At 37.5% G+C, this 24,944-nt stretch overlaps 1 protein-coding gene across 4 annotated transcripts in view; it reads left to right on the top strand.

The window, feature by feature from the left end:
• The window catches only part of CYLD (CYLD lysine 63 deubiquitinase), a 29,807-nt gene extending 7,099 nt beyond the window's left edge, over window positions 1-22,708 (top strand). For 3 of the 4 annotated variants that reach the window (XM_042797512.1, XM_042797513.1, XM_042797511.1), the window contains 14 exons: window positions 285-390; window positions 1,429-1,527; window positions 2,657-2,773; window positions 4,425-4,804; window positions 6,306-6,471; window positions 7,297-7,438; window positions 7,998-8,120; window positions 9,479-9,570; window positions 10,692-10,758; window positions 13,676-13,808; window positions 14,475-14,583; window positions 15,631-15,749; window positions 16,409-16,625; window positions 18,100-22,708. In XM_042797512.1, the coding sequence (XP_042653446.1) occupies window positions 285-390; window positions 1,429-1,527; window positions 2,657-2,773; window positions 4,425-4,804; window positions 6,306-6,471; window positions 7,297-7,438; window positions 7,998-8,120; window positions 9,479-9,570; window positions 10,692-10,758; window positions 13,676-13,808; window positions 14,475-14,583; window positions 15,631-15,749; window positions 16,409-16,625; window positions 18,100-18,284 (2,055 nt within the window). In that variant the 3' untranslated portion in view covers window positions 18,285-22,708. The remainder of the gene's footprint in view (window positions 1-284; window positions 391-1,428; window positions 1,528-2,656; window positions 2,774-4,424; window positions 4,805-6,305; window positions 6,472-7,296; window positions 7,439-7,997; window positions 8,121-9,478; window positions 9,571-10,691; window positions 10,759-13,675; window positions 13,809-14,474; window positions 14,584-15,630; window positions 15,750-16,408; window positions 16,626-18,099) is intronic. The other variant, XR_006165733.1, reaches the window with a different exon arrangement.
• The last annotated feature ends 2,236 nt before the right edge of the window (window positions 22,709-24,944 follow it).

Here is a 24,944-nt window from a genome sequence, read left to right as displayed (position 1 = left end):
CAACAATGTGCTGAAATTATTCTAACTTGTTTATAAATAATGGATTTCAGGAGAGGAATGCTTGTTAAAATAGGAAATATTTCTCAAAGAAACAGTTTTTAAGTTTATCTTTGTCTTTGTAGACTGTAATTGACTGTTCTAAATACAGAGGTAGTTACAAGAAAATGTAGATGTTGTCAAACCTTTCATTTTCCTGTTTTTTACGTTCCTAAAGACATACGTGTGTATTCTGTATGATGTAAATCTTCTCTTGGGATACATGTAACACGTTTTTCTATTTTTAGGATAATCCTATTGGAAACTGGGATGGAAGATACAATGGAATACAGCTGTGCAGTTTTGCAAGTGTTGAAAGTACACTTCTTTTGCATATCAATGATGTTATTCCAGGTATGCTCTACTTTCTTAACCAGAAGGCAGATGTTGAGATCATCTAAACCTAGGCACGGTTTTATGAGTAAAACGGTACTGTGGAATTAATATCCTTAATTCACTTGCGCTAGGTTAACTTTCTGTGTATATTCTCTTCAGTTTCCTTCTCCTTTTGGTTACATTCTCACTAGTAGAAAAGGTTTAATACTGAACAAAATTGATGTCAATTAGTATAGTATTTACAATACTATAGAGCTGTATAATATTCATGAAGATATGAGCGTCTGTAGCAGAAATCTTTTTATTGAATGTTGTTCAATTTACTCCAGGAGTTTAAAAATCTCGGATCAGAAAGCTCTTCTTTCTGTGCTTGAAATGTATTGATACTATTACTTATGCATTCTGTGAGTAAAACTTGAAAATTCATTGCAAGACGGTGGAAAAATTCACTATCCACAGTAATTCACTGAATAGTGTTAACTTGCAACTGCTACAGTTCCGATTCCTTTTCTGAAGAAATAAAAAAGTTTAATGTAAAACTTTTGTTTGTGCTCTATCTGCAGGCAGGTACTAATGGGTGTGCAGTCTTGTACAGCCTGTAGTCTGTAACTGTTACCCCCCCTCTCTTATGTTTACCTCCTGTTTGTTCGTTTAGTTGAGACACATGTTTTTGCATTAATTCTCTCTTCTCTGGAGAATTAGTGGGGACTTCTCTGTTTTTGGGAAAAGAGCATTTATTGTAGATGTGTTGGTACAGAGCAAAGTTTCATGCATGTGTTTCCCGTAATGGCAGCATGCACGTAGATTGGCTTCTCGTTCTTCAAAGTATTTGATGTGTTCAAGAAATAATAGTAGAGTTCAGAGTAAAGTAATTGCTGATGTGATAGAAGCAAATCCTGTGTACATAAATCATTGGTTATGTGCCAGACAAGGTTTTGCTCCACTCAGTTTTACACTTACGATGCTAGTCAGTTATGTCTCAAGTTGAACTGCTCTGTGACATAGTAAAAGCATAGGAAAGGGAAGCTAATGCTCTCTTCATATACCATGTCTTAGAGACTGTGTCACAGGACAGGAGACCTCCCAAGCTTGCCTATACCTCAAGAGGTGGTAGTGACAAGAGCTTGTTAAATCATAGTAAGCCAAAGGCTACAGGTACGTATGGGAAAGTGATTTTTCTTTACCTATGTAAGATTACAAATTTCTGTTGGTTGGGAAAAAGTGTTGCCTTGCATACTCCATCACTTCATTTATTATTTCAGTTACATATCAAGTTAAATTTCTCCAAAGTAGAGTATTAGTATTAATTTATTTAATCATAATAAAGATGGTAGACAGTCTGACTGATCAAAATACCTTCACTTTCATGAAAAACAGTTGGAGGTTTAACAAAAATTAAAGAGTGTATTACCTAGTTGTCTAGCATAACTAGGTCAGGGCTTTATTCTGTTTTTTCTGAAAGTGTGGTGTTTGAGTTTTCTTATTATTTAATATGTCTGGTTTGCTGTTGCCTTCCTTCTGGAGGACTAGAAAATTCCAAATTTTTAGCCCAGGAGCAGATCTGCTTAATGGTGAATATGATAATTTTGCTGTGATTCAAAAGGAAAATTGAATTCCTGAAATACATACTTCTTTTGACTCTGGTTTTGGCCAGCTCTGAAAACCTTCCCAGGGAAAAAAAAAAAAAAAAACTGGAAGGGAAATATTTTTATGTTTTTTTAAAGGCAGAAATCAAAATTCAATGTCTTTTGAGTTTACAGGTGGCTATTTTGGGTTGTAGAATACTAATGACAGTATATTCTGTAGGCTTTCATTCTGCCTGGCATTGGATGCTGGCAGAGATGGTCTTCACTGAAGTAACTATGGTTGCATGTTGGCACAAGTTATAGTTGTGTGGAATTGGATCAGTAATTTATTTGCCTACTCTGAAATTTTTTTGCTTTAAAAACAAAAAAATAACTGCTGTACACTGTAGCTCAAATACTTCTCTTATATTCATAATACATAGTAATGAAAAATTTGCACTTGAGGGTTATTTTCTGCTACCTTTTCAGAGTAGTGACTTGAAATTTCAGCTGTGAGAGTTAAGTTGGTTTAGGATAAACTGCTGCCTTGTTGCAAGCTTAGAACTGTGTTAGCTTTGATTGAGCGAGTTTGCTGCTTTGTGGAATAGCAGTTATGTCTTCTTGAAGGTATAGTAACAAATTAATACTATGAAATAAGCTCATAGCTAACCTTCTGTAAATAGAGAGTAATCTCTTCAGTAAAATGTGGTGTTTTCCAGGGTCTACCTCTGAACCTGGAAATAGAAACAGATCTGAAGTCTTCTACACATTAAATGGCTCATCAGTTGACTCTCAGCCTCAGATGAAAACAAAACCCCCATGGTATATTGATGAAGGTAAAGAGAGATGATAGTCTTTCATGTAGGCATACACTTTATTTAAAAAACAAAACAAAACTAGAGTGTATTGATGTTCTTCAAATAAAACAAGTATGAGTTGAAATTTAAACCTGTTGGAATATGTTGTCTTAGTGTAAGACATTCTATATCATAAAAAGCATCTTGGAACCCCCATGAAAACTTACTTCTGTCTTATTTGACAGACTTGTTGTTTTGTTCTGCATGTAGGAGACTACATCCTTGGCAACATATCTGCAGCTCTGTAGGAATCCGTGTGTCTTGCAGGCAAAATAAAAGCTGAGGCTTGGAAGGAAGATATGAAGATATGCCTTGTAGCCAAGTATCTACAGTAATTTTAGTTAGCCTGCCTTTTTTTAACTAATGTTACAGATCTAAGGGAGCTGAAATATTCTGCCATGCCACTTAATCAGTGTGGAAGTGGGGGGGAAGGGGAAATTATCTGACTAGTCATACATGTTTTTTTAGGTTTTTTTGAAGTTATTTCTGTAAAATGTCTCTCTGAATTCTTACAAGTAGGGGTGCACATACCAAAAGGATTAGTATATTTTGATTTACTTCCAGGTTAAATTCCACCTATTTTTTTTTTTTTTTCTTGGTCAACTTTTCTGAAGTGTGCCTGGCTGGCTTAGTGAATGAAAGGGTAAATACTAAACTAATAATGTTAATTTACAATGGAAACCTATTGCAGTAGTAACCCCTGAATTCCATGAAACTTAAAAGAAAATGGGTTAAAATTGTTCTTGATTGCCTAACAGATGTTGTTCCAACAGCTTGGAACTCTATTTAAAAATTAGTTTATTATAATATTAAAAATTCAAGGTAAATATCCCATCTAGAAAGGACTATGGAAATAAAGGATTAAATTTTTTTTTTTTTATAAATTTTTGGACATAAAACAGTGTGGGGAGATGTGATGAAGAGGCTTTTGCTCTTTACCAACTGTGTATTAGATACCATGTAGAGACATGAGAGAAGATACAGAACACTTGTGCTACTACATGTAGTTGTGATCTCATTTATCAAACATTGCATTAGTCATGACTTATTTAAATCCTTTATTCTTTATAGACACTGACAGATTCCTTGTGTTAGAACCAAAGTATATTGTGGTAGGGCCAGGGGAATAAACACTTTTCCATTTGCAGATCCTGTCTGCAAGCAATTACTCATCTCTCTCAAAGGTGTGAACCAAATCCTTTCCTCAGTCACACTGACCTATGTGTTTTTCCTAGTTTTACCCTTTACAGCCATAATCCTTTGGGTTTTTAGCTTGTATTCAAAATAAAATTCTGATGTGGAGGTAAAAAAAAAAGTTTTCAGTGTAAACCTTCCTGTAGTTTCTGGCTAAGATCTTTCTCTGTGCTGTTTGTTTCTGTGGTTGTGGTAAGAGTGGCAGGGCTACAGCAGTGTCTCCTGAGCCAGTTCTGTCTCTCCAGTATTGCCAAGCGACAAGCATCTCCCTGCATGTCCCCAGCTGTCAGTGCTTCCTCTGCAGGACATCCATTACATCACATGTGGTTGCAGATACATTTCATTGGTTTGAGATTTAAGTCTTGCCGTTTGTATGATGGGGGGAAAAAAAAAAACAACCCAACATTTGCTAACATCTTGGTTTTAATTTTAACAGTTGCTGAAGACCCTGCAAAATCACTTACTGATTCATCTCCTGGATTTGGGCATTCTTCACCACCACTGCAGCCACCTTTAACAAACTCTGTGTCTACAGAAAACAGATTTCACTCCCTCCCTTTTAGCTTGACAAAAACGTCAAGTACTAATGGTACTATTGGACATAGTCCTCTCTCTCTATCTGTTCAGTCAGTCATTGGTGATGTAAATACTACAGCTAGCCAAGAGAGTCCCTCAACAGCAGGCCCAATCGGGAACTCACATGGTCTTGAAGCAGGTTCCTTGGCTGAAGTTAAAGAAAATCCTCCTTTCTATGGAGTAATCCGCTGGATTGGCCAGCCCCCTGGAGTAAACGAAGTATTAGCTGGACTGGAACTGGTAAATATAAATTGTAGTTCATATTAATTTTGATTACTAGTTTTGTTTTTGAGAGCTGGTGCGTGTATACTTTGCAAAATCAGTTGGCGTGGAGGAATTTGTCCAAACAGGTTGCCATATAATCCTGTATAACATAGCTAAAGTCTTAGATGAGCTCTGACTTTTGTGGCTGCCCTAGACTTTACTCTCTTAATAGGCTCCGAGATGTTTTTGTGTCACAATGGGTGACTGAATTTGTAGGTCTGGTCACCTGCTTACTGTAAAGGAGTGCCCTTTGCTTATGTTATGCAGATTTTAATTGAAAAAAGCTGAACATATTTAAAGGTTCTTTGAAATGTAGATTTACATAAAATGACCTGGCTGTAAGAGTATTTATTGAATATCAGTTTTTTGTTTGTTTGTTTTTTGCATACCAGCAAATAGTCACTGTCAGTTAGGACTGTCAGAGTCATAACACTGGTTTTGATAATCAGTGCTAGTGATACTGTTGATCTGACAGCCATGTGCTTTATGTGTTCCTGTGGGTCCTTTGTAAATTCACTGTTGCTGCAAACCAAAATTGCTCTTATGTACTGACATTTACTCTGCGGCAGCTGCTGCCAAGATTGTGATTGGGTATCAGATAAATTAATGTGTACACAGGGAGGTGGGGTTTCTTTGTTTTGGAATAACGTTTAGTAAAATTTCAGATAAAGCAGTGTACAATTATGTAAAACAACAAACTTCTTTAGCAAAGTAGGTGAGAATGTGACCAGAATTTCAGCTGTTAAAAAAAATCCTGATGTTGTGCATTTTTCGGGTGAAGCTCAAGCTTGCTACAGGTGTTTTGAGAATGCATTTTAGGGTGCCTGTGTTAAACTGAGGTCTTGGACTTGCCTGTCAGGCATTTCTGCATTAAAATGTAGAACTGTTATTAAGCAGATAATATACCTTCAATCAGGTTATCAAAGATAAATAATGATAACTTGTTATTTTTCATACCTACTTTGTTTTTCCTTGATGTGCATTTTGTGTGTTCTGAAGCAGGTATTTTTCTTGTGCAGGCCATAATCACACTCAGGGTATTCACAATATAATGGTATACCCAATGCTTTAGTGATTTTTAATTGAGTTTTAAAAGGTGCTCGGTAGTGTACGTATACTCTTTCTAACTGCAGAAGGAATCTGGAGTGACTAGCTAGCTTAGTTATGTTCCTCATGTTGACTAGGTTTAGTTCTTGCTCTCCTACCTCCCCAAAGCTGCTTCTGATGGAAATTTTTGCTTTATTTTGGATGGAGTGGAAGTCTAAGCATGAAGAAAAAGGGTGTGACTCTTGAAATTTCCTCAGTAAATCTAGTTAAAGAACACCTCAGCTGAAGCTTTGCATACTAAAATGCAGGAACACTGTATGTCAAGCTTCAGAGTACCCCAAAGGTGACTTGTGGGTAGATATTTTTTCAAATGTCTTAGTGCAGAATTCTAGAAGAAAGAAAAACAGTGAATTCTCACTTGAATTTTCAGGAAGATGAATGTGCAGGTTGTACAGATGGAACATTTAAAGGAACTCGATACTTCACTTGTGCTCCGAAGAAAGCTCTTTTTGTTAAGCTCAAAAGCTGCAGGCCTGATTCCAGGTTTGCCTCACTACAGCCCGTTTCCAACCAGATTGAACGCTGCAACTCTCTAGGTACTGAGCTTCTGCTTATTACTTGTTTATCAACTGAGTAACTGACCTGGGTTTTGATTTTATTTATTCCTGCAATATGTTCTTTGTATTGAACACTTGAAAATCTGTACAGGTATTACTTAAATGAGATTAATGAATAGACGATCAGTCTGTACAGAACATAATGCTTCTATGCCTTACATTTTTTATGCTTTAAAATAAAAGAATGTTCATATATTCAGAGAAATTTCATAAAATTAAGGAATTCTTTTGTTATGCTGTACATTTCTTACTTTAGAAGTTGTGAAGCAATCTTGCTGAAAATGGTATTTGCAACTCCAGCAATATGATTGCGTTATCAGAAATACAGTTATTTTTCTATAATGTCAAACTATTTTTTTTTCTAAATATTAACATAAAAAAGCATGTATTTTTATGAAGGAAGTTAGTGGTGAGAAACTTTTTTTTTTTTTTAACTTCAAATATTTTAGTTTTCTTGGGTCATGTTGTATTGCCTGGGACAACAGCAAAGAAAAAAATGTCTGATACTTGTAAGATATTCTGAGCAGGGCATTTGTAATGAGAAGAGAACTTCATTCCTACTGGATAAAATTAATTCAGTGCTGCAGGCTTTCTGAAGCACTCTAATGTGCATTGTCAGTGGAATGTAAGGCCTTGTTCACTCTTTTCAAGACAGTGAGTCTCAGCTATAATAAAATGCTATTCTAGTCCAGAGAAGGAATGCTAACACTAGGGCAGCAGCTTAGCTGTAAAACATTAATAGGAAAATCTCAAGGGGGATAAAATTTGAGGCTTTAAAGTGTCTTTTGAAAAAAAAAATTTCAGCCTTTGGAGGTTACTTAAGTGAAGTGGTAGAAGAAAACACTCCTCCAAAAATGGAAAAAGAAGGTTTAGAGACAATGATTGGAAAGAAGAAAGGTATCCAGGGTCATTACAACTCCTGTTACTTAGACTCCACCTTATTCTGGTAAGTTCATGATTTGTATAGTGGCATCCCATGCTAGAAATGCAGAACACGTGATCTTTGTTGCAATGACTGTCTGTCTGTGTTACTGTGCAGCTTACGAAGCCATGCACTGACACATTACTATGCTCTTTCAATTTGAACAAGTTGTGCAGCACTTGCTGCATAATGTGAAGTGCTAATCATGTCCAATATTGTACTGGCCCTAATGTATTTGTGCTCTTTTTGACTGAGTCAGTCCCTGGCCTGTAAATGGTTGAAGGATGAAAGAGTGCACAGGCCGGGGGGTGGAGGGAGGGAAATATCTCTTATAACTTATTTGCAGAATCCTGCCTGGGCAACTGGTTTTGTACTCTGCTGCAGAAAGGATACTGGCTTAGAGTGGACTTTTACTATTTAGTACAGCTGTGTTGTCCTCTGTCCATAATTATCTCTTTTTGCGTTTGTTTAGTTCTTTAATTCTTTCTGTGGCTTTGCTTGGTTTGTCTTATGTTGCTCAGGCATCTGAATGGTTGTATCTCCCACTATCAAAACAATCTTCCTTTTCTGTTTTTCTTTGTAGCCTGTTTTCTTTTAGCTCCGTTTTGGACACTGTGTTACTCAGACCTAAAGAAAAGAATGATGTAGAATATTATAGTGAGACTCAAGAGCTGTTGCGGACAGAGATTGTGAATCCTCTGAGAATGTAAGTAAAGACATGAACTGGTCTCGTGTCTAATATAAATTTTATACTAGATCCTGCTGTGTATGCATTCCTATTGCAAACCTGAAAAGTTAAGCTAGCTGCTGCTGCCAGTCTGTTCAGTTTGTTTTGGTTTTCTTTTTTTTTTTTTTTTTATTTTGAGTATTTTTACTTGTTCTTATGGTAAATTTAATCAGTGCTAACTGGAAATAGTTATTCATTGTTTGGTGATAAAATATTTTCACTAGTCTCTATTTGGAAATACAGTCAGCATAAAGCTACTGTAAAATTTGTATAGGTATGAATGCAAAAGCATTGATAAATATAAGTTATGTTAATGCACAGCACTCGTGTATTTACATGTTTTTAATGCTACTGCTCTTCACAAGGAAAGTATTTGGGTTATCTTATGTGGAGTTTCACAGTTTGATGGATTTGGTGAGGCTCCAGAAGTTTCATTAATTTTCACATGTAGTCTGCAAGTGATCAAAGTGCTGTTACTAAAAGAACTTAACATGAGCTTTGTAGTTTCTTAGATACAAGGAAATATGGGAACAAAGGAAACATGAACAAAGGAAATATTGCAAAAATCTGCATGAAAAGTTATTTCTCTTTTGCTTAATTTTTTTTAAAAATACAGATAATACAGTTACAATTCTGAAATTCTGTGGGCTGTCACTGAGCAATTAATCACAATATTTTTCTTTTGACTCCTGGAATAAAATGATGGCTTCTGAACCCTTGTTCTTGTAAGGGTGTGTGTACTTTGCCTGGTGTGTTTCAGGGTTCTGTGGTATAGGTAGTAGGATACACACCAAGTAGGAGAAATCTCAAGTGGCTGAGGAGACTGAAAGTCTTACTTCTGCTACCTTTTCACCATGCTTAAAACTGCCTTTGCACTTTCTTTGAGGTTTTAGAGGAAAAGATTTGAATGCTCAAAACCTCAGCAATACAGTACTAGATCTTTTTCTCAAATATTGAAATATATTTTTGTTAACTGCTACAGTGCTGTTATGTGACATCCTGAAAATGATGTATTAAGCGGTGCAAGTTAGAGTAAAAACAAATCAAATCTAATTGGTTGACAAATCAGAAAGCAGTTATCCTAGTAAGTTAAAGTTTAAAAAGAGTTCTTAAAGGCTATGCAAGAACATTGAGTGCTGCACTAAACTTACACTGCGTTAAAAAAAATGGAAGTCAGATTGAATATGAAGAGTCAATACATAGTCTCAAAGAAATACTGTACCAAGTCACAGAAGGATCTGAGAGCCTGCATTTCAGCATTTAAGAGGTTGGGGTTTTTCTGCTGCTTTGACTTGATCTCAAACTAGCTAATAGCTTATTAAACCCATTTATCTTAGATATGGATATGTATGTGCTACAAAAATTATGAAACTGAGGAAAATACTTGAAAAAGTTGAGGCTGCATCAGGATTCACATCAGAAGAAAAAGGTAACTGGGGAGGTTTTCCTTTCTTTGGGATTTGTAAGAGTCATAATATGAAGGAACTGAAATACCTTGCTATGTGACTATACCAGAACAAACCACACAAGTATTTATCTGTAGCAGTAATATCTCTACCAGAGATTTGAGTGACCGTTGGGTGTTAAAAAGGTCTTTTCTGCTTCCTCAGGTCTGTAAGGAACCCTAGCTGAACAGCTTCTGCTGTAACAGTATTTCACTGACTGGATTTCTTTTCTTGCCTTCCTGTGCTGATGTAACTCCCTTGTAGCAGTTGGGGGAGATGTAAGTCTCTTCCTCAGAAATGAAGACTGTGATAAGGTCTTTGTCCTCTTTCAAAATGTCACTTTGGTCTCTGAGGAATAATCTTTCCACTACAATATTTAATTGTTACAATGGTTATGTAGTATTTTAAGAAATAAATCTGTAAAGCATGTTAGAAAAATCAATTCCCAACCTTTTGATCTTCTGCTGCATATAATGATTCATTAGCATTGTATTATGTAGCTGTTTTGGTTTTGTTTGGGAGAACACTACTTTCTTTGTAAATTCTAAATGCTGAAAACCAATATTTATTGCAGTTAGTGACAGGAAGAGAAATACACCAGAAAGCTCTCAGTGTTGGGTAAGAATAAACCTCTGGGAAGCTAGTGTTGGCTGCATTTTTGATTAGAGAACTTAGTTTGTCGTTTAGATGAACTTTGTACTATTGTGTGGTTTTTATGTAGGTGTTACTGTCACTACTCCTCACCGCTTCTCTGCAGTTTCACTGTTTTCTTTTGAAAGCTTTTATTTCTCCTGGAAAAGTTGTGTGGCGCCAAATGATTCCTCTGAAATACAGAGCATCTTTTTGATCTTTACTGGAAAGCTTTGTTACCCTGTTGAGCCCATGTCTTTTATTAGGGCCATTTGACAGCAAAAAAGTAAATAGAGGTTTGTCATGAAAATATTCAGAGTTTGTCATAATCTTATTATGTTAATAAAGCTGTAAAAACGAACCTTTTCTTTTTCTTCTATTAAAATTTTGAAACCTTTAATTTAAAATCGGTCTTGAATGATGTATCTGGTTTTGCATACTAACAAGTGTGTTTTTTTTTTTCTCCCTCCCCCAGATCCAGAAGAATTTCTGAATATTTTATTTCACCATATTCTAAGAGTTGAGCCACTGTTGAAAATAAGGTGAATCTTTTTTCTTTGTTGAACTCCTCTATTAGTAGAGGCTGATGAGGAGAGAGTATCTGCTGTCTTTCAAACTGAGATAGCTAGCTCTTAGAGCACCTTTGACTTGTGATTCATATTTCTAATAAGATTCAGTGTCATAAAGTTATATTGACAGATTTGACACAGTTTCCTGCTTTTTTTGGTAGGTGGGCTTTGCACCACTGCTCTTTTGTTGCAAGAGCTCATGAAGATAGGTTCATGAGAACTCGACAAAGATCCCCTGTCCTAGTGCTGTCTACTTGAGAGCCTTACTCTCTTCCTGTTAGTTATGCTGGAGAAGGGCTGCTGTGAGAGGACCCTACAGCACTTCTTAATGTGGCCAACAGTTTATAGCTACTTATTTCTGGGACAAGCTTCAGAGATTGCCAAGTTGGTGTTTAAACCATGGAAACTGATTTGCATTTCTTCTTTAAGGCTAACAAAAATATTTCAATGGTTTGGCTTCTCATACTTTGCCAAAATAACAGATTCTGGCATTTATGAATGCCTTCATTCTTGACTGTAGCACTTAGAAGGATTCAGCTGTAGTAACTGAGTTTAACAGGGGTAGGGATTGTTGCCCACTGCTGTCATTGCGCTGGCTGGCACCTGATACTCTTCGGTTCGTTGCTGTGTTCTTGCAAGGCGTTTCCCATAGTTTTTCAGTCCTTTCCTCATCACAGGAATCGTATTAGTTTACATACTGCTTTAGTTCAGTGGTATGCGAGGTGTCTAAGAGCCCGCTGTCACACTATGCAGGGATACGGGAGCTACGATGCCGCAGCAAGAGCATCTGGTGCAGTATGCCGCAGCTCACTGTGCGGATGCTGTCTGAGGACACTGAGGCTGTCTTCTCTAGTAGTTCTGTTGGGAAATTCTGAAAAAGTTTGAAGGGATGAGAGGTCAAGTCCTATTGTGAATTTGGAATTGTGTTCCTGCTTCTGTATAGACAAAGGTCTATGTTTTTAACCACTGATAGGTTAAAAAACCCCCAAAATACCAAAACACAATAACTAGTAATGTCAAGGGTGTATTGGGCCTACATAGAAAAGTGATGAGAGACTAGCTTGTCATCTTTAGACCCTCACAGTTACTGCCTCTTTTCAATTCTATGAAATACAATGTGCTGAGAAAGCCCTGTGGCTAAGGTGTTATTGGGGTGAAGAAGGTGGGGTACAATACTATAATAATAACAGTATTTTTTATAATTAGAAAAATAGATCTTCATGTGAGAATGTATTTCTAGTTTTTGGGAGTTAACAGGTATGTTGCTGTGGCAGAAATCACAGCTGAAAGGAGTAAAGTAAAAGTGAGGGAAGGTGCCTCTTATTCCACTTGTACGTTTCTGCACTGTCTTCCATGTTTGTTTAATCCCTCTTTTATAAAACTTGGCCTTCAAGGTTTTTATCAAGTCTGTGCTATACAGAGGAGAATAGAACTTATGTTCCACCATTCAGCCTTTAACACTGAAGTTGGTGTATTTTTGCATGTACCTTAATTCTTTCAGAGTAATTCAGAAGTCTCCTTTCTTCTTAGAAAGAAGGTTTAAAATTAATAATAGTAACTTATAGCATCATACTCTTAGAAGCCTCTCAACACCTGAGTACTCTAAAAAGCAGCACTGTCTTAAACGCTTGCTAGGATGGGAGGAAGTTACCATTTATAGCAAAGCTGATGAAAGTTCCCAGGAACTTTGACACTGGGGTGAAATGTCTCCTACCTAAGCTTTATTTCTTTTGCTTTTGGAGGCCAGTTACTCCTACATGCTTTTTCTCCATCGTAGCAAAATCCATTTCTTCAGTGTGAGCACAGTATTCTTCATCCTTTCTTATGTCCTTCCAGAGTAGGTTGAATTACTCATCTGAAGCTGTCTTCCCAAATATCTGAGATTTATGTTTATGTAACAGAAATATTACCTGAAAACATCAGTACTTAATTTTGACTTTGTTTTGAAACCTCTGACCTTAAAACTTACTTAAATTGGTAGCTTAATTCTTTGTCTGTGTCTCTATCAATATAAAATTGTTGTGGTTTTGTGGTTCTTATTTGTTGTTTTGGTGTTTGGGGTCGGTTGGTTTGTTTGTTTTTTGTTTTGTTGTGGGTGGGGTTTTTTTTGTTTGTTTGTTGTTGTATTTTTTTTTTTTTTTTTTTTTTTTTTTTTGTGGGAATGAAGCAGTTTTTCCAGACACCTTGCTATGGCTAGCATTGGCAGTTAATGTATTAGCCTGCCTTCTTAATGTTTGCTGAGGTGTAGAAGGCTGCTTAACAATGGGAGCTGGACAGTCCTTAACTCTGGATTATCTTTTTTGGGAGTTCTAGGTGAACTATATAGCAAGTCTAGCAACAGTAGTAATCTATGCAAGACTTCTATTGTAGGAAGCATTGTAAACATCTCCCTGATTAAAAGGAAATATTTCATTAAACCCACTCTTTTTTTTTTTTAACTCCTTATTGGGAATATCATACCAAGGAGAATTATTGTTGTTCTGTTTGATGTTTTAGTGCTGAAACTCATACTCGTCTTTCCAATGCAAGCTGCTTTAGTGTGGTGGGGGTTTCAATGCATATGCTTAGGAAGTATTTCTCAGTTGGTAGTTCAGTAATGCATAGGCATATGTTTTTAAAACTGAAAATTATACTGCTTTTGTTTCTTAAATAAGTTTTTCTAAAATCAGTCCACACTTAATAATTGATTGCCATTCATCTAAGGTATTTTGTTGTTGCTGCTGGGGGTTATTTTGTTGTGTGGTTTTTTTTTTTTGTTCCAAAGCACAATATATTTCAATGCAGAGAGGATATTATATAGACTGTTTTCTGGTAGATGGTATTTTCTAGTAAAATGCAGTCATCGTTACAGTTGAGCTTCAGAGTCTGTTTTTTCTTAATATGTTTTTAGATCAGCAGGTCAGAAAGTACAAGACTGTTACTTCTATCAAATTTTTATGGATAAAAATGAGAAAGTTGGAGTCCCAACAATTCAGCAGTTACTAGAGTGGTCATTCATCAACAGCAACCTGAAGTTTGCAGAGGTTGGTGACAGCTGTTGCTTTGTTAGAAGTGATGACACCGAGATACTTGCCGTTTCAGCAACGGGACAAAAGTAGGATTTGGTGTGAAAACAAAATGTGGACACCTTGAAAATGGGAATACTAGGTCAGGGGTACAGGTTGCCTACATTACAAAAATATTTGAAGGTTGACTTAGTACTATGTATCCTTGGTTGATCAGACCAAAGTAATGCAGGTAAAGAATTACTAAAAGAAAACTTCTTAGTTATTGTCAGTAAGTTGTCTTAAGGAATAATGTTTTGAGATACCTGCGTTTGTAATAAGCTTTACAAAGTGAAGATTCCTGCCCCCCCTGCCACAGGCTGGGGGAGCGTAGTCCAGTATATTTAATATCATACTTGAGCATGACTGGGACTTCTGACATTTGACAATGTTATAGATGCCAAGTTTGTGTTTTTAGTTTGTTGGGTTTTTTTGTTTGTTTGGGTTTTTTTATTTTTATTTTTTTTTTTATTGCTGTGACTTCTCTCAAAGAATTAATTTTGTTTTACTTACTGACTTGTTAATTTTGAAGTCAATGGGCTGCAAGTTTAAATAACATGAATGTGTTTATAGTATTAGAAGTAAGTCTCTAAATTTAGGTAATTATCTCAAGCTCATTACATTGTATTCTGGCATTTTACCTAGGCGCCCTCTTGCCTGATTATCCAGATGCCTCGGTTTGGAAAAGACTTCAAAATGTTCAACAAAATTTTTCCATCCTTGGAATTAAATATAACAGACTTACTTGAAGACAGTAAGTATATAACATGACATTGTGTAATGAAAGAGTTGGAAAGTAAGTACTCCTGGTAGTTTTAGTGGGGTGTTTTTTGGTGTTCAGACTGAGGAGAAAGGAAAGTTTACTGGCTAGAATGCGTTCTTTCTCATGTCAATTAAAAGCTATAATTCAGAATAATGTATAGAATATAACTTGCTTGATTATGTTTCTTTAGTTATTGAGTATCTGTACAATTAAACTTATTTCAAGATGATGATGTTAAAATTGAGTTACTAGCAGCAAAACAATTCAATAATATGGCAGGTAGGAAATCTTAAAAGCAAAGTGTAGTACTGAGATTGGCTAACAGCTATTTACAATGTTGATTACATTTCATTAGTCTTTATCAGTTTGTGCTGTTTGTTGCCAAGCTTTTTGTCATTAGTTTATCAAACTAGAAGAGAACCTGAGATGATTAGTATGTAAACTGCAGCATGTAGTGATGGTGCATTTTTCAATTACAAAACCATAAATCTATCACTACTTTTTTGTGACCTAAATTTCTGACATTTGTCATCCACTGAATTTTTCATTGCATTACCTAAGGAAAGCCACCCGGTTTTAAATTTGAGATAACAATTACTAAAACACCTAAAAACTATTAGAGTAATAATCTCTGAAACTGTCATGGCCATCACCTTATGCTTTTTTTAAAATTACTTTTTTTTCTGGTGTTAACAGGTATAGGGGCTAAGCTAGCTGTACCAATATGATGTGAGAAAACTAACTTTAATGTTAAAGCCTTATTTTACTTGCTCATGTATTTGATAAAACTTAATTTTTATCATCTTCTGCTTTGCAAGCTACCATCCTAAACATTTTTCTCTTATTCCACATTATGTCAAAGGGAAGAAATTAAATACAGTAGCACATTTCTACTTTGGCAATCTGGTTTTACCTTTTTTTCATGTAGTCTTTTTCTCCATTTAATGTAGTAATCCTCCCTCCTTTCCATATACCTTGTCTTAAAAGGCAAAAAAAGCCTCCCCAAATTGGAGACTAATGTCTTCTTTAAAAATGCAGCTCCCAGGCAGTGCCGTATATGTGGAGGGCTTGCTATGTATGAGTGTAGAGAATGTTATGAAGATACTGATATTTCTGCTGGGAAGATCAAGCAGTTCTGCAAAACGTGCAATACGCAAGTAAGTTGTTGTCTTTGTTATTCTACAGGGCCTTAACCCAAATGGTAGATGCTGTAACAATTGAAAGAAAGGTGTAAGAGCGTAGTGAGACTTTCTCACCAGGACTTGTGTAACTGCACCCGCCAAGTACAGCGTAGCTTTTGGTGACAAATCAGGAACTCCACTTGACCCTGCAATGTATTCATGGACAGTTTCTTACTAAAAACATGGCAAATCCAGGGTTGAATACAGTGGAGAAGTGGTAATCGTAGGCAGCTCAGAATCTGTTTCCTGTCTCACGCTTTAATTCCTAATTTTACATATATGCTACCTTGTTTGAATTGATAAAATCATGACACAACCACTTAATTGTGAGAGCTGTTTGGTAACTTGCAGGAAGCTGTCACAGTCATGGCTTGTTTTCAAGTCTGAAGTTGTTTTCAAGTAGAAAATTGTTGCATTAAATTTGACCTCTCTTCTAACCTTAGATTTGAATTTCCTGGGCAATACTGAATTGCACTGGTGGGAAAAAATAGAAGAAACATTTAGTCTGCGACTGTTATTGCAGTTCCTTCTCTAATGCCATTAATCTTCAGCAGTAATGTTCTTTTTAGCTTTATCTGCCACTGAAACAATCTTACGGTTTGTTTTTCTCTTCTGAAATATCACTTCAATTGTAGGTTCATCTTCATCCCAAGAGACAGAGTCATAAATTCAATCCGTTGTCACTACCTAAAGATCTGCCAGACTGGGACTGGAGACATGGATGCATCCCGTACCAGAAGATGGAGTTGTTTGCTGTTCTCTGCATAGAAACAAGCCATTATGTAGCTTTTGTTAAATATGGGAGGGATGACTCCGCTTGGCTTTTCTTTGACAGCATGGCAGATCGGGATGGTACATCTTTTATTTATTGTCATTAATTTTCTCTTAAGTTTTTAATGTGTTTTACTATTTTAAATCTCAGTGCCTATTCCTTAATGTTTGGGGATATTAATATTGTTTAAATTGATGTACTTGATGCTGGGACACTAATCTTGACCCAGCCTTACCTCAGCACATTGATTTCATAGCAGCTGCTGATTTGCATAATCTGAATTTCACCTAAATTGGATACTGTAGTAAGTAGATGGTACAGAGTTAACTGCAGCAGTTTTCTTGTGAGACTCCTTATACATTTTTCTATACTTTGCAAGTTTGGCAGAGAGAATTTATTTTAAGTAGTCAACTGCTGGACTGTGTTCCTTTGGTCTTATGTTTAAGTGGTTGTACACAATCATCAGACAGTATGCAAATATTTTTATTGCTATTGCCGAAATGACTTAATGTAGGTGTCTTTAGAATAAAAGAAATAATAGTCACATATAACATCTATGACATTGCTTTGAATCTCTTTAGAGTTATCTGTGGAAAATTGTTACCCAGTAATAATACAAACGTCAGTAAAACAAGTGTTCTCTTAGATACTGTTGCATTAAATAGTGTTTAAATAAGGACTCTGTTCAGTTCTGGTGCCTGAGAAAAACAGTAGTAGATGCAAGCGTCAGACTCATAGTAACAGTTCTTTGCATGGAGAATTCTTGAACCTGGCTGTTATAGCGTGTTTTGGTGGAGCGGGGAGAAGAATCTCACCTCCTGCTAAGAATGAAACTGCTACAGGATTAAAGGCTTTTTCTTACAGTAACTGGAACGCAATCAAGCGTTGTTTCAGCGTGTGTTTGACATGTATATGACAAGTCTGTAAAGAACCACTTTATTTCAGGAATGTAGCTCACATGAGATACGGGATATATCTCCTGCTGATGTTAGGGGCTTTTTAATTGCAAATATTTTTCTTCAGCTAGTGCTATAAGCTAAGAATGTCTGCTGGGAACTGTCATGGAGGTCCATACTTGTGTTGTTTGAATTTGCTCATTTTTACATGGAAAATGGCCAGGATCAAACTCTGCCTTAGTCTTACAAGTCAGGTGCAGACTTTCATAATAAATTTGTCGAATGTTACCGGTTGTTGTGTTATTAACAAATTTGGTACCGTTAGAGGTGGAGTATGTAGTCAGGTCACTATCCCAAAGTCATACAGAATTTTGAGTGTTAATGGAAACCCAAAGTTCTAGTTCTGGTGGGGTGTTTGTATGGGTGTGTGTTTGTTACTAAAAGCAATGAAATATTCTGACATCAATTGTGATTTTTCTTGAACAATACTGTTTTCATGTACGTTTACTCTGCAGTAGTCCAGAATGGCATTTTTAGGTATTTTTAGAAGGTATTTTCAAGAACTGGTGATGCTGTCATAATTAAAGTACATTATAAAGAGCAATATGCATAGATATTATCACTAATCTGTTTCTTTTTCTTTCCTTATGGTTAAAAGGAGGTCAGAATGGCTTTAACATTCCACAAGTAACCCCATGTCCAGAAGTTGGTGAATACCTGAAGATGTCTCTAGAAGAATTACACTCGCTGGATTCCAGAAAAATTCAAGGTTGTGCACGAAGACTGCTTTGTGATGCTTACATGTGCATGTATCAGAGTCCAACGATGAGTTTATACAAATGAACAATACCCTCTGGAAAACTGAAGAAACAGCATAGAGTTATTGACTGTTGCATTTGCTGCATTTTTTTTGTTAGTTTTAATGCAACCGTTGCTGGCAATGGATGCAATAACAAGGAAGAAGTTGACTATGAGAGCAAAAGGATTACTGTTCCAAAAACTACTTGTGGAGTTCTCTAATTGAAGTATTTAAGCATTTTGCACTCCAGGAAGTGTGCTTGTGTGTTTGTTTTATAAACAAAGTCTAAGTGAAGTTACTCAAACTTAAAGCTTTAAGTGCATTGATTATACACAGGCTTTTTGTAAATGTTAAAGGTGGAATTCTATCAGGAGATACCTCCTTAGTCCATTGAGAATGTAAAGATACACAGCATTCTTGTGCGGTACGTTTCTGTGGACCAAGGATGATGATTCTCTTGTGTTTCTCTACCCTCCACCCTCCTCAATTCTCCCCACCCTTGATCTTTTCAGCACCCATACATTCTCTCTGTTGAAGAGAGATTAACTTCAGTTTTAGTAAGATAAATTTTAGACTGTTCCTTGCATATTAATTCTGTTATCTGTCTACTACATTCTTTTCAGTTCACACATTTTCATCTTCAAAAATTAATGTTCATTTAAAGATCTGAATTCCTATCTTGTGAAAATCAAGCACACAGATTTGCTATCTGTTAACTTGCAATTTTTGGAGGGGGAAAAGAGGAGGAGGAGGGTATTAAGGGGAAGCATAATTGCTGAAATATAAAATTAGCAGTGGAAGTTAACAGATGTCTTTTTCTAAGTGTCTATTTTTAAAGAAACAAAGCAGTCTGGAACAGAACAGTAACTATATACAAATGATTCAAGGACAAAACAATAAAATAGTAGATTGCCTCAGGGAATGTTACTGCAGTGGATTCTTAGTCCTTGGTAAAACAAAACTGACTTTTCTACAGTACATTAAGCTACTACCTGGGAATATGTTATACATCTGACTCTTCATTTCAGAATTACCAATGAATAGTAAAAATCTCTGCCTGGAAAGATGAAACTGTAACTAAAAGTAGATCAGAGTTTTGCTGTATGCCAAGTACCTAACAAAACCTAACTTGAAAAGCTGCACAACCTGTGTTGATGTAAAATATTATACTTTGAGGTCTGTTGGCTCCTGTTTGCAATGAAATACTGTTGTTTTCGTTGCTTTTTAGCTACTTCTGTCTACACTGACTAGAAAACATGCAACTATATATATATATATATATATATATACACGCACACAGAGTAAAATCTGGTTGTACAAATTGCATATATATAAGCTGTACATTTTCAACTCTGAGATGTTTTATATGGAAAACTTCCTTTTTGGGATCAACTCCATAGAAGGAGAGGTCACAAAACAAGAGGAAAAGCCACTTTGGAAAATGCTACTGTTTTAAAGACAATAGAGTCTGATCCCATATTGTAGAAAATGTGGTTACTTTGTTCTTCTTGGAAAACATAAAATCTTTCTTTGGGACACACTCTAGCACAGAACAGTACTGGAAAGAGATTTAAAAACTATATTTGAAGGACTGAAGTGTCTAAAGCAAGGGGTGCTGTAGGGAGTTGATCTGTTCCATTAGCTGCTGTGTGAAATGTGCTTTAATTTTTTACTCTCAGGAGCAAGAAAGTTATTAAAAGTGTCACTGTTGCTTTTGCCTCTACTAGTCTCCTGCCTTCCACCTTCCCTTGCCTTATTTATCTAGTCTGTGCTCCTTGGCAAGGCTCTCTTTCTTTAGTTTCAGTACTACTGTGAGCTCTTGAACTCTCTCCTGAAAAATTCCAGTGAGGCTTCAGGTGATGGCTTCTATAAGGATCTGTCAGTGGATGGATTGCTGTCCACTGGCTCTTCCTTGGCTCTGGGACAGCACCTGCAGATTCTCAGATGTGGCAACAGTGCTGCCATAGAAGCATCCCATAGGCATTGTAAGGTCAAAAGACTAGTTCTAGGTCTTGGCTAGGCAGCTTGTATTTATTATAATGGACTAGAGAGAAGCTACATAAATCTGAGCAGCAGGTATGGTAACCCACCTTTGGCTGCAGATTTGAAGAGGGAAGTCCAGCCACAGCCTCCAGGTACCTCAAGTGATGTTTTTAAACAGAGCTGTTTGCAAAGCGAAGGCAAGAGCGGGCTTGCAAAAATAAAGGCAGTAATAATAAAACAGACTCTCAACATGCTCTCTACAAAGTTTGGTACCTCAATTCACCCAGCCCCATCATGATTCTCAACCTGAAAGCAGTTGCAAGCGGTGCCTCCTTCTGAACAAGGAGCAAACAGAAAGGCTTTACAAAATGAACAAGCACAAACCTCTGTACCAATGAGATGAATTTGAGAATTTTGTCCGGATTCTTTCTCTTCCCTAGCTCTAGATTTATTTTCTGGTTTTCCCAATGTGTTAACTTTCCTATGTCTTCCACTTATGTCATCTTTCTCCCCCATATATTACATGCAGCCTAAAGTTATGTTACCCTCTTCCTGCCTGAACTTGGAGAACAGCCTTCGAACTGCTGTGGCCAGGGGGGAGACTTGGACTTGGCAACCATATTAATGTTTTCTAGATGAGTAATCATGTAGCAAGATATCCACTCTTTCTTACAACTGCAAATATTCACGAATATCCCACTTTTTCAGGATGCGTACTCTGTTAGCATAAGTGAATTAAAATAGCTGGGTGTAAACGAACTGCTTGGCTTCTTGCCCTCACTCTTCTGGCCTTTGACTGGACATGGAGAAGAAGTTGTGTGAACTCTTACTGTGGTACGTGTAAAGAACTTATGGAAAAAAACTGGGGGTTCAAATGCATTCTTGTGCATGCTTCTTGGTGACAACTACTGTGTTTCGAAATGCAGGCAGTACTTTACAGCCTGCGTTTTGTACTACTTTGTATTATTGCAAAACAGTAAATAGTTTTGCAAACAGTATATGATTACATGGTTATTTTATTGCTTATCACCTAAAGAGGGTCAGAGATGCCTTCTATAGCATTAAAAAAAAAGTGTTGGTGTTGACATGAGCTGCCTTTTAAACCAAAAAGTATTGCTTAATGGTGTACTGCATTGGATTGGAGATAATCTGACAGTGTGAATGAAATGTTATGGAAACTAACCCCATTTTTTTTTTCCTTTCTCAGGAGTATACAGACAGAAAAGTGATTTCACTGTGAAAGGAAACTTGTAAAATAATTTGTACACAAGGGTAAGAAACCGTTTTTAGCCTTCAGCATATATTGTAGGGGAATTGGCTATGCTATTTTGAATATACAGCCTGCATTTTAAAGCATCTACTGTTATTAAATGTAATGCCCAAAGATTCCAGTGACTAAGCACCCAATTTTTATGTGTTTATTGCACTTGGGAACCTCCTGATCAGTTCTTCTCTCTTTTTTTAATATGGTGAATATGCCCATAAATTAATAGCACTTAGCTTATTGCTTCATGGTTTGGCTCTTAAGTATTGCTGACAATGGCCTTAACCAGTGAGTAGGAAAACACATAGAAAATATGGTTCCTAACGGCCTGTAAAAACACACAAGTTTCATAATACATAAACTTTTGTTGAGAAAAACTACACCCCTGTGCAACTCTCAGCCCCACGCTCTGCTAATCATTTTTAGAAATAGGGGTTCAAATCAGTAGAAAATTGACCAAATCACTGCACCGCTCAATGCTTATTTTGAATGTAAAGAGTAAATGTATTGGTTAAAAGTGATGCCTTGCACACTACTGAAACAAAAAACCCGAGCAACTTAACTCCAAACCCACAGTAAGCTACATGAGAATGCTTCTCTTTTGGTGTGGGAGATAATTGGAGGAAAAAATACAGAAATACATATGTTCAGTAAAGGTCTTTCTAATAGCCGTGATACTGATTCTGTGCTCTTGAAAAAGTAGTACTGTGTTTAACTGAACAGCCTGTGAGATTTTCATTTTAAGCAAGTACTATGTGTAACAGGAATTACTCGTAAGTGGTTCATTCCAATGCACTTATTTTTCTTGTGCATTTTACTGAATAGATGAACCTGGTCAGCACCATCCCTAACGATAGCCTGTTTCATACCATACTAAGGCACGAGATGCTGCAAACTGGAATATTGTAGTTTCAGAACTGAATTTGTGTAAAAAGCAGCTTGAAAGCTTTGTGTATTTTAACCACTGTAACAAAGCATGTTTTTCTCTGTTCTTGATCTTTTGCTAAATAAACATCCCATGTTTTGTGCACAAATAGTCTCTTAAACTTACAAAGGCTGTCTCCAAGAATGAGTTAGGGAAACAAACCATTGTATCAGGTTGCCCTCAACTAGCCTTAACTTCCCCCTGGCCCTCAATGGTAGAGCAGAATTAGCTGCTACTGGAAAGGAATGTACCGTGTGCTCTTTCTGTATTAATATTAATTAAAAATACTATTCTTATGTCTCGTATCATTTTTCTGGGTGCTTGGAGTTTTGGGAGTGTCATGAACAATAATGGATACAGTTTTGAACTCGCTTGTTTTGTGTACTTACAGAAAGATTTATTTTTATATATTTTTGATAGTCTCTTAATTTCCACATTTCTAGGAAACCTGGGAAGTGCTGTACTGTATCAAATTAGGTCTAAGTATACTACTTGTGCCTTACCAATTAGTACCTGATACTGTAACAGAAAATCAACGAAAAGCTGCTATAGCTAACTGCAGTTTGCCTGTGGAGGGCAAAAAAATTTTTTTAAATGCTTAGTACACTACCTTGCTGGTCCTAGATGATCGGTTCCTCCTGGGATCATGCTGTAGGTTCAGTGGTGCTTCCAGAGAAGCAGCTGTTCTCTAGAAAGATACTCCTATCTAGTAGTTTTAGTTTTTTTTTTTTTTAATTTACTTTTCCTGAGTATCGTAGTAATAATAATAATAATAATAAAGAAAACGTCCTACCTGGGACTGCAAAAGGAACACTGTCAACTTCAGTATTTTTTAAATCTTTGCTTAAACACTTGTAAAGGTACTGGCAAAATACATTTCTACGAAATGTATTACCTACTTCTGCAGTGTAAAGGGTTTGTTTTTTAGACTGAGTTTTTTCATTTGCAATAGGACTTTAAAAGCTAAAGATGAGCCTCCCTGTGAATCACTGTGGGAAAGGTGCTCAGAGCATCCCGCTCAGCATTTTTACAGCAATACCATCAGTGTTTCTCCTTTCCAGCGGAGCGCTGGCGCTGGGGGGCTGCCTGCTTTTCGAGCGTTCAGGCACAAGAGGGCAGTGCCTGTGCCGGCTGGAGGCCGGCCTAGTCCCAGCCCGTGGCTTTGAGAAACGAAGAGTTAGATTCATACGTGTCTGTACAGCTATTGTAATCCCATTTTTATAGTGCTGCTCTTAAAGCTACTTCGGGGCTAACGTAATTCGGTACATATAAAACTGACACAGGTTTCTAAATTTCAAACACACCAAAGGCAATGTACCGGGTCTAGCTCAGAACTGGCCGTATGGGTGCTGTCCCCCGGCTCCTGGCCAGCTCAGGCAAGGGGAGCTGGCCCAGGCCCACGCCTGGGGCTGGCACTAACAGCTTTCGGGGGCAGCAGGAAGGCAGCGCGGGCTGGGTGCGCAGCTCCGGCTGCAGCACCCCTGGTGCTCGGCTTCTCCAGCACTTTGTGGTCACGGCCATCGCTTTGCTCTTCAGGCCGACTTCCTGCTGGGACGGAGCTGCAGTGCAGCCCCCCCAGCCCCCTCCCCAGCCCCCGCTCCCCTCGCTGCTGCCCGCCGAGGGCTGCGATGCCGGGGGGTGCGGGAGGCCCCATTGCCTGACCCCGGTGCCAAGGGAGCGATGCGGTGGGCTCCCGGGGGTGGCCCTGGCCGGAGCAACGAGGGGAGAAGCCCCACGGCTGCGGCCCTTGAAAGGCCCTGAGTGGGAAGGGCGTGGGCTGCCATTCCCACCACAACCCACAGCCAGCACTGCAGGTACTCATGCGTGGGGACAAATACATTTGATGCATTGTTTTATGACTGAGCTAGTAGTGCAATGAGTACTTCTACAAAAAGGATAAAAAAAAAAAAAACAACCCCCAAAACACCCTGAGTTTTATGGCCCTAGTGGGCCAGTTGTGCAGCTGATTGACCTGTGTATACAGAAATTTAATAGTGGACATTGATATTTATTAAGCAATTTTTGTCAATTAATTAATTACAATTGATGAAAAATTTGGAGGTTTTTTTCTGGAGCTAATTATGCTCTATATGCATTAAGAACTGAAAACATGTAATTCTGTGTATGTATTTTCTATTTTTGTATGTGCATGACTGTGGCCCCACTTTTTTGTTACTGTTGATGGTGTTTTATCTGACAACCATTAAGACACAGCTTTCCTCCCCGCACCCCCTGATTTGCTGCTGCAACAGTGGGTGAGCTACAGCCTTACGCTGGGCTGGGGAGCTGGGCCGGCTGCCCACACCCCCCCTTCTAGGCTCTGCTCCCGGGGTCGGTGTCTCAGCTGGAGCCCAGAACACACACGTGGTTCCTTACACCCCCCAAAGCTGGGCAGGACCTGCCTGCCTCGCTTAAGGCAGCCCTCAGCCCGGATGGAGCCATCTTACAATGTCACATGGTACCTATGCATCAGGGGGGTTTGGATAGCAAATAAGGTGGCATTTTTGTTTTATTTTTTCGCTCCTGATGTCT

This window comes from Tyto alba, unplaced genomic scaffold (genome assembly GCF_018691265.1).
Source record: "Tyto alba isolate M040663 unplaced genomic scaffold, T.alba_DEE_v4.0 Super-Scaffold_26, whole genome shotgun sequence".
NCBI classification, from domain to species: domain Eukaryota; kingdom Metazoa; phylum Chordata; class Aves; order Strigiformes; family Tytonidae; genus Tyto; species Tyto alba.
This window is presented reverse-complemented; position numbering and strand designations above follow the sequence as displayed.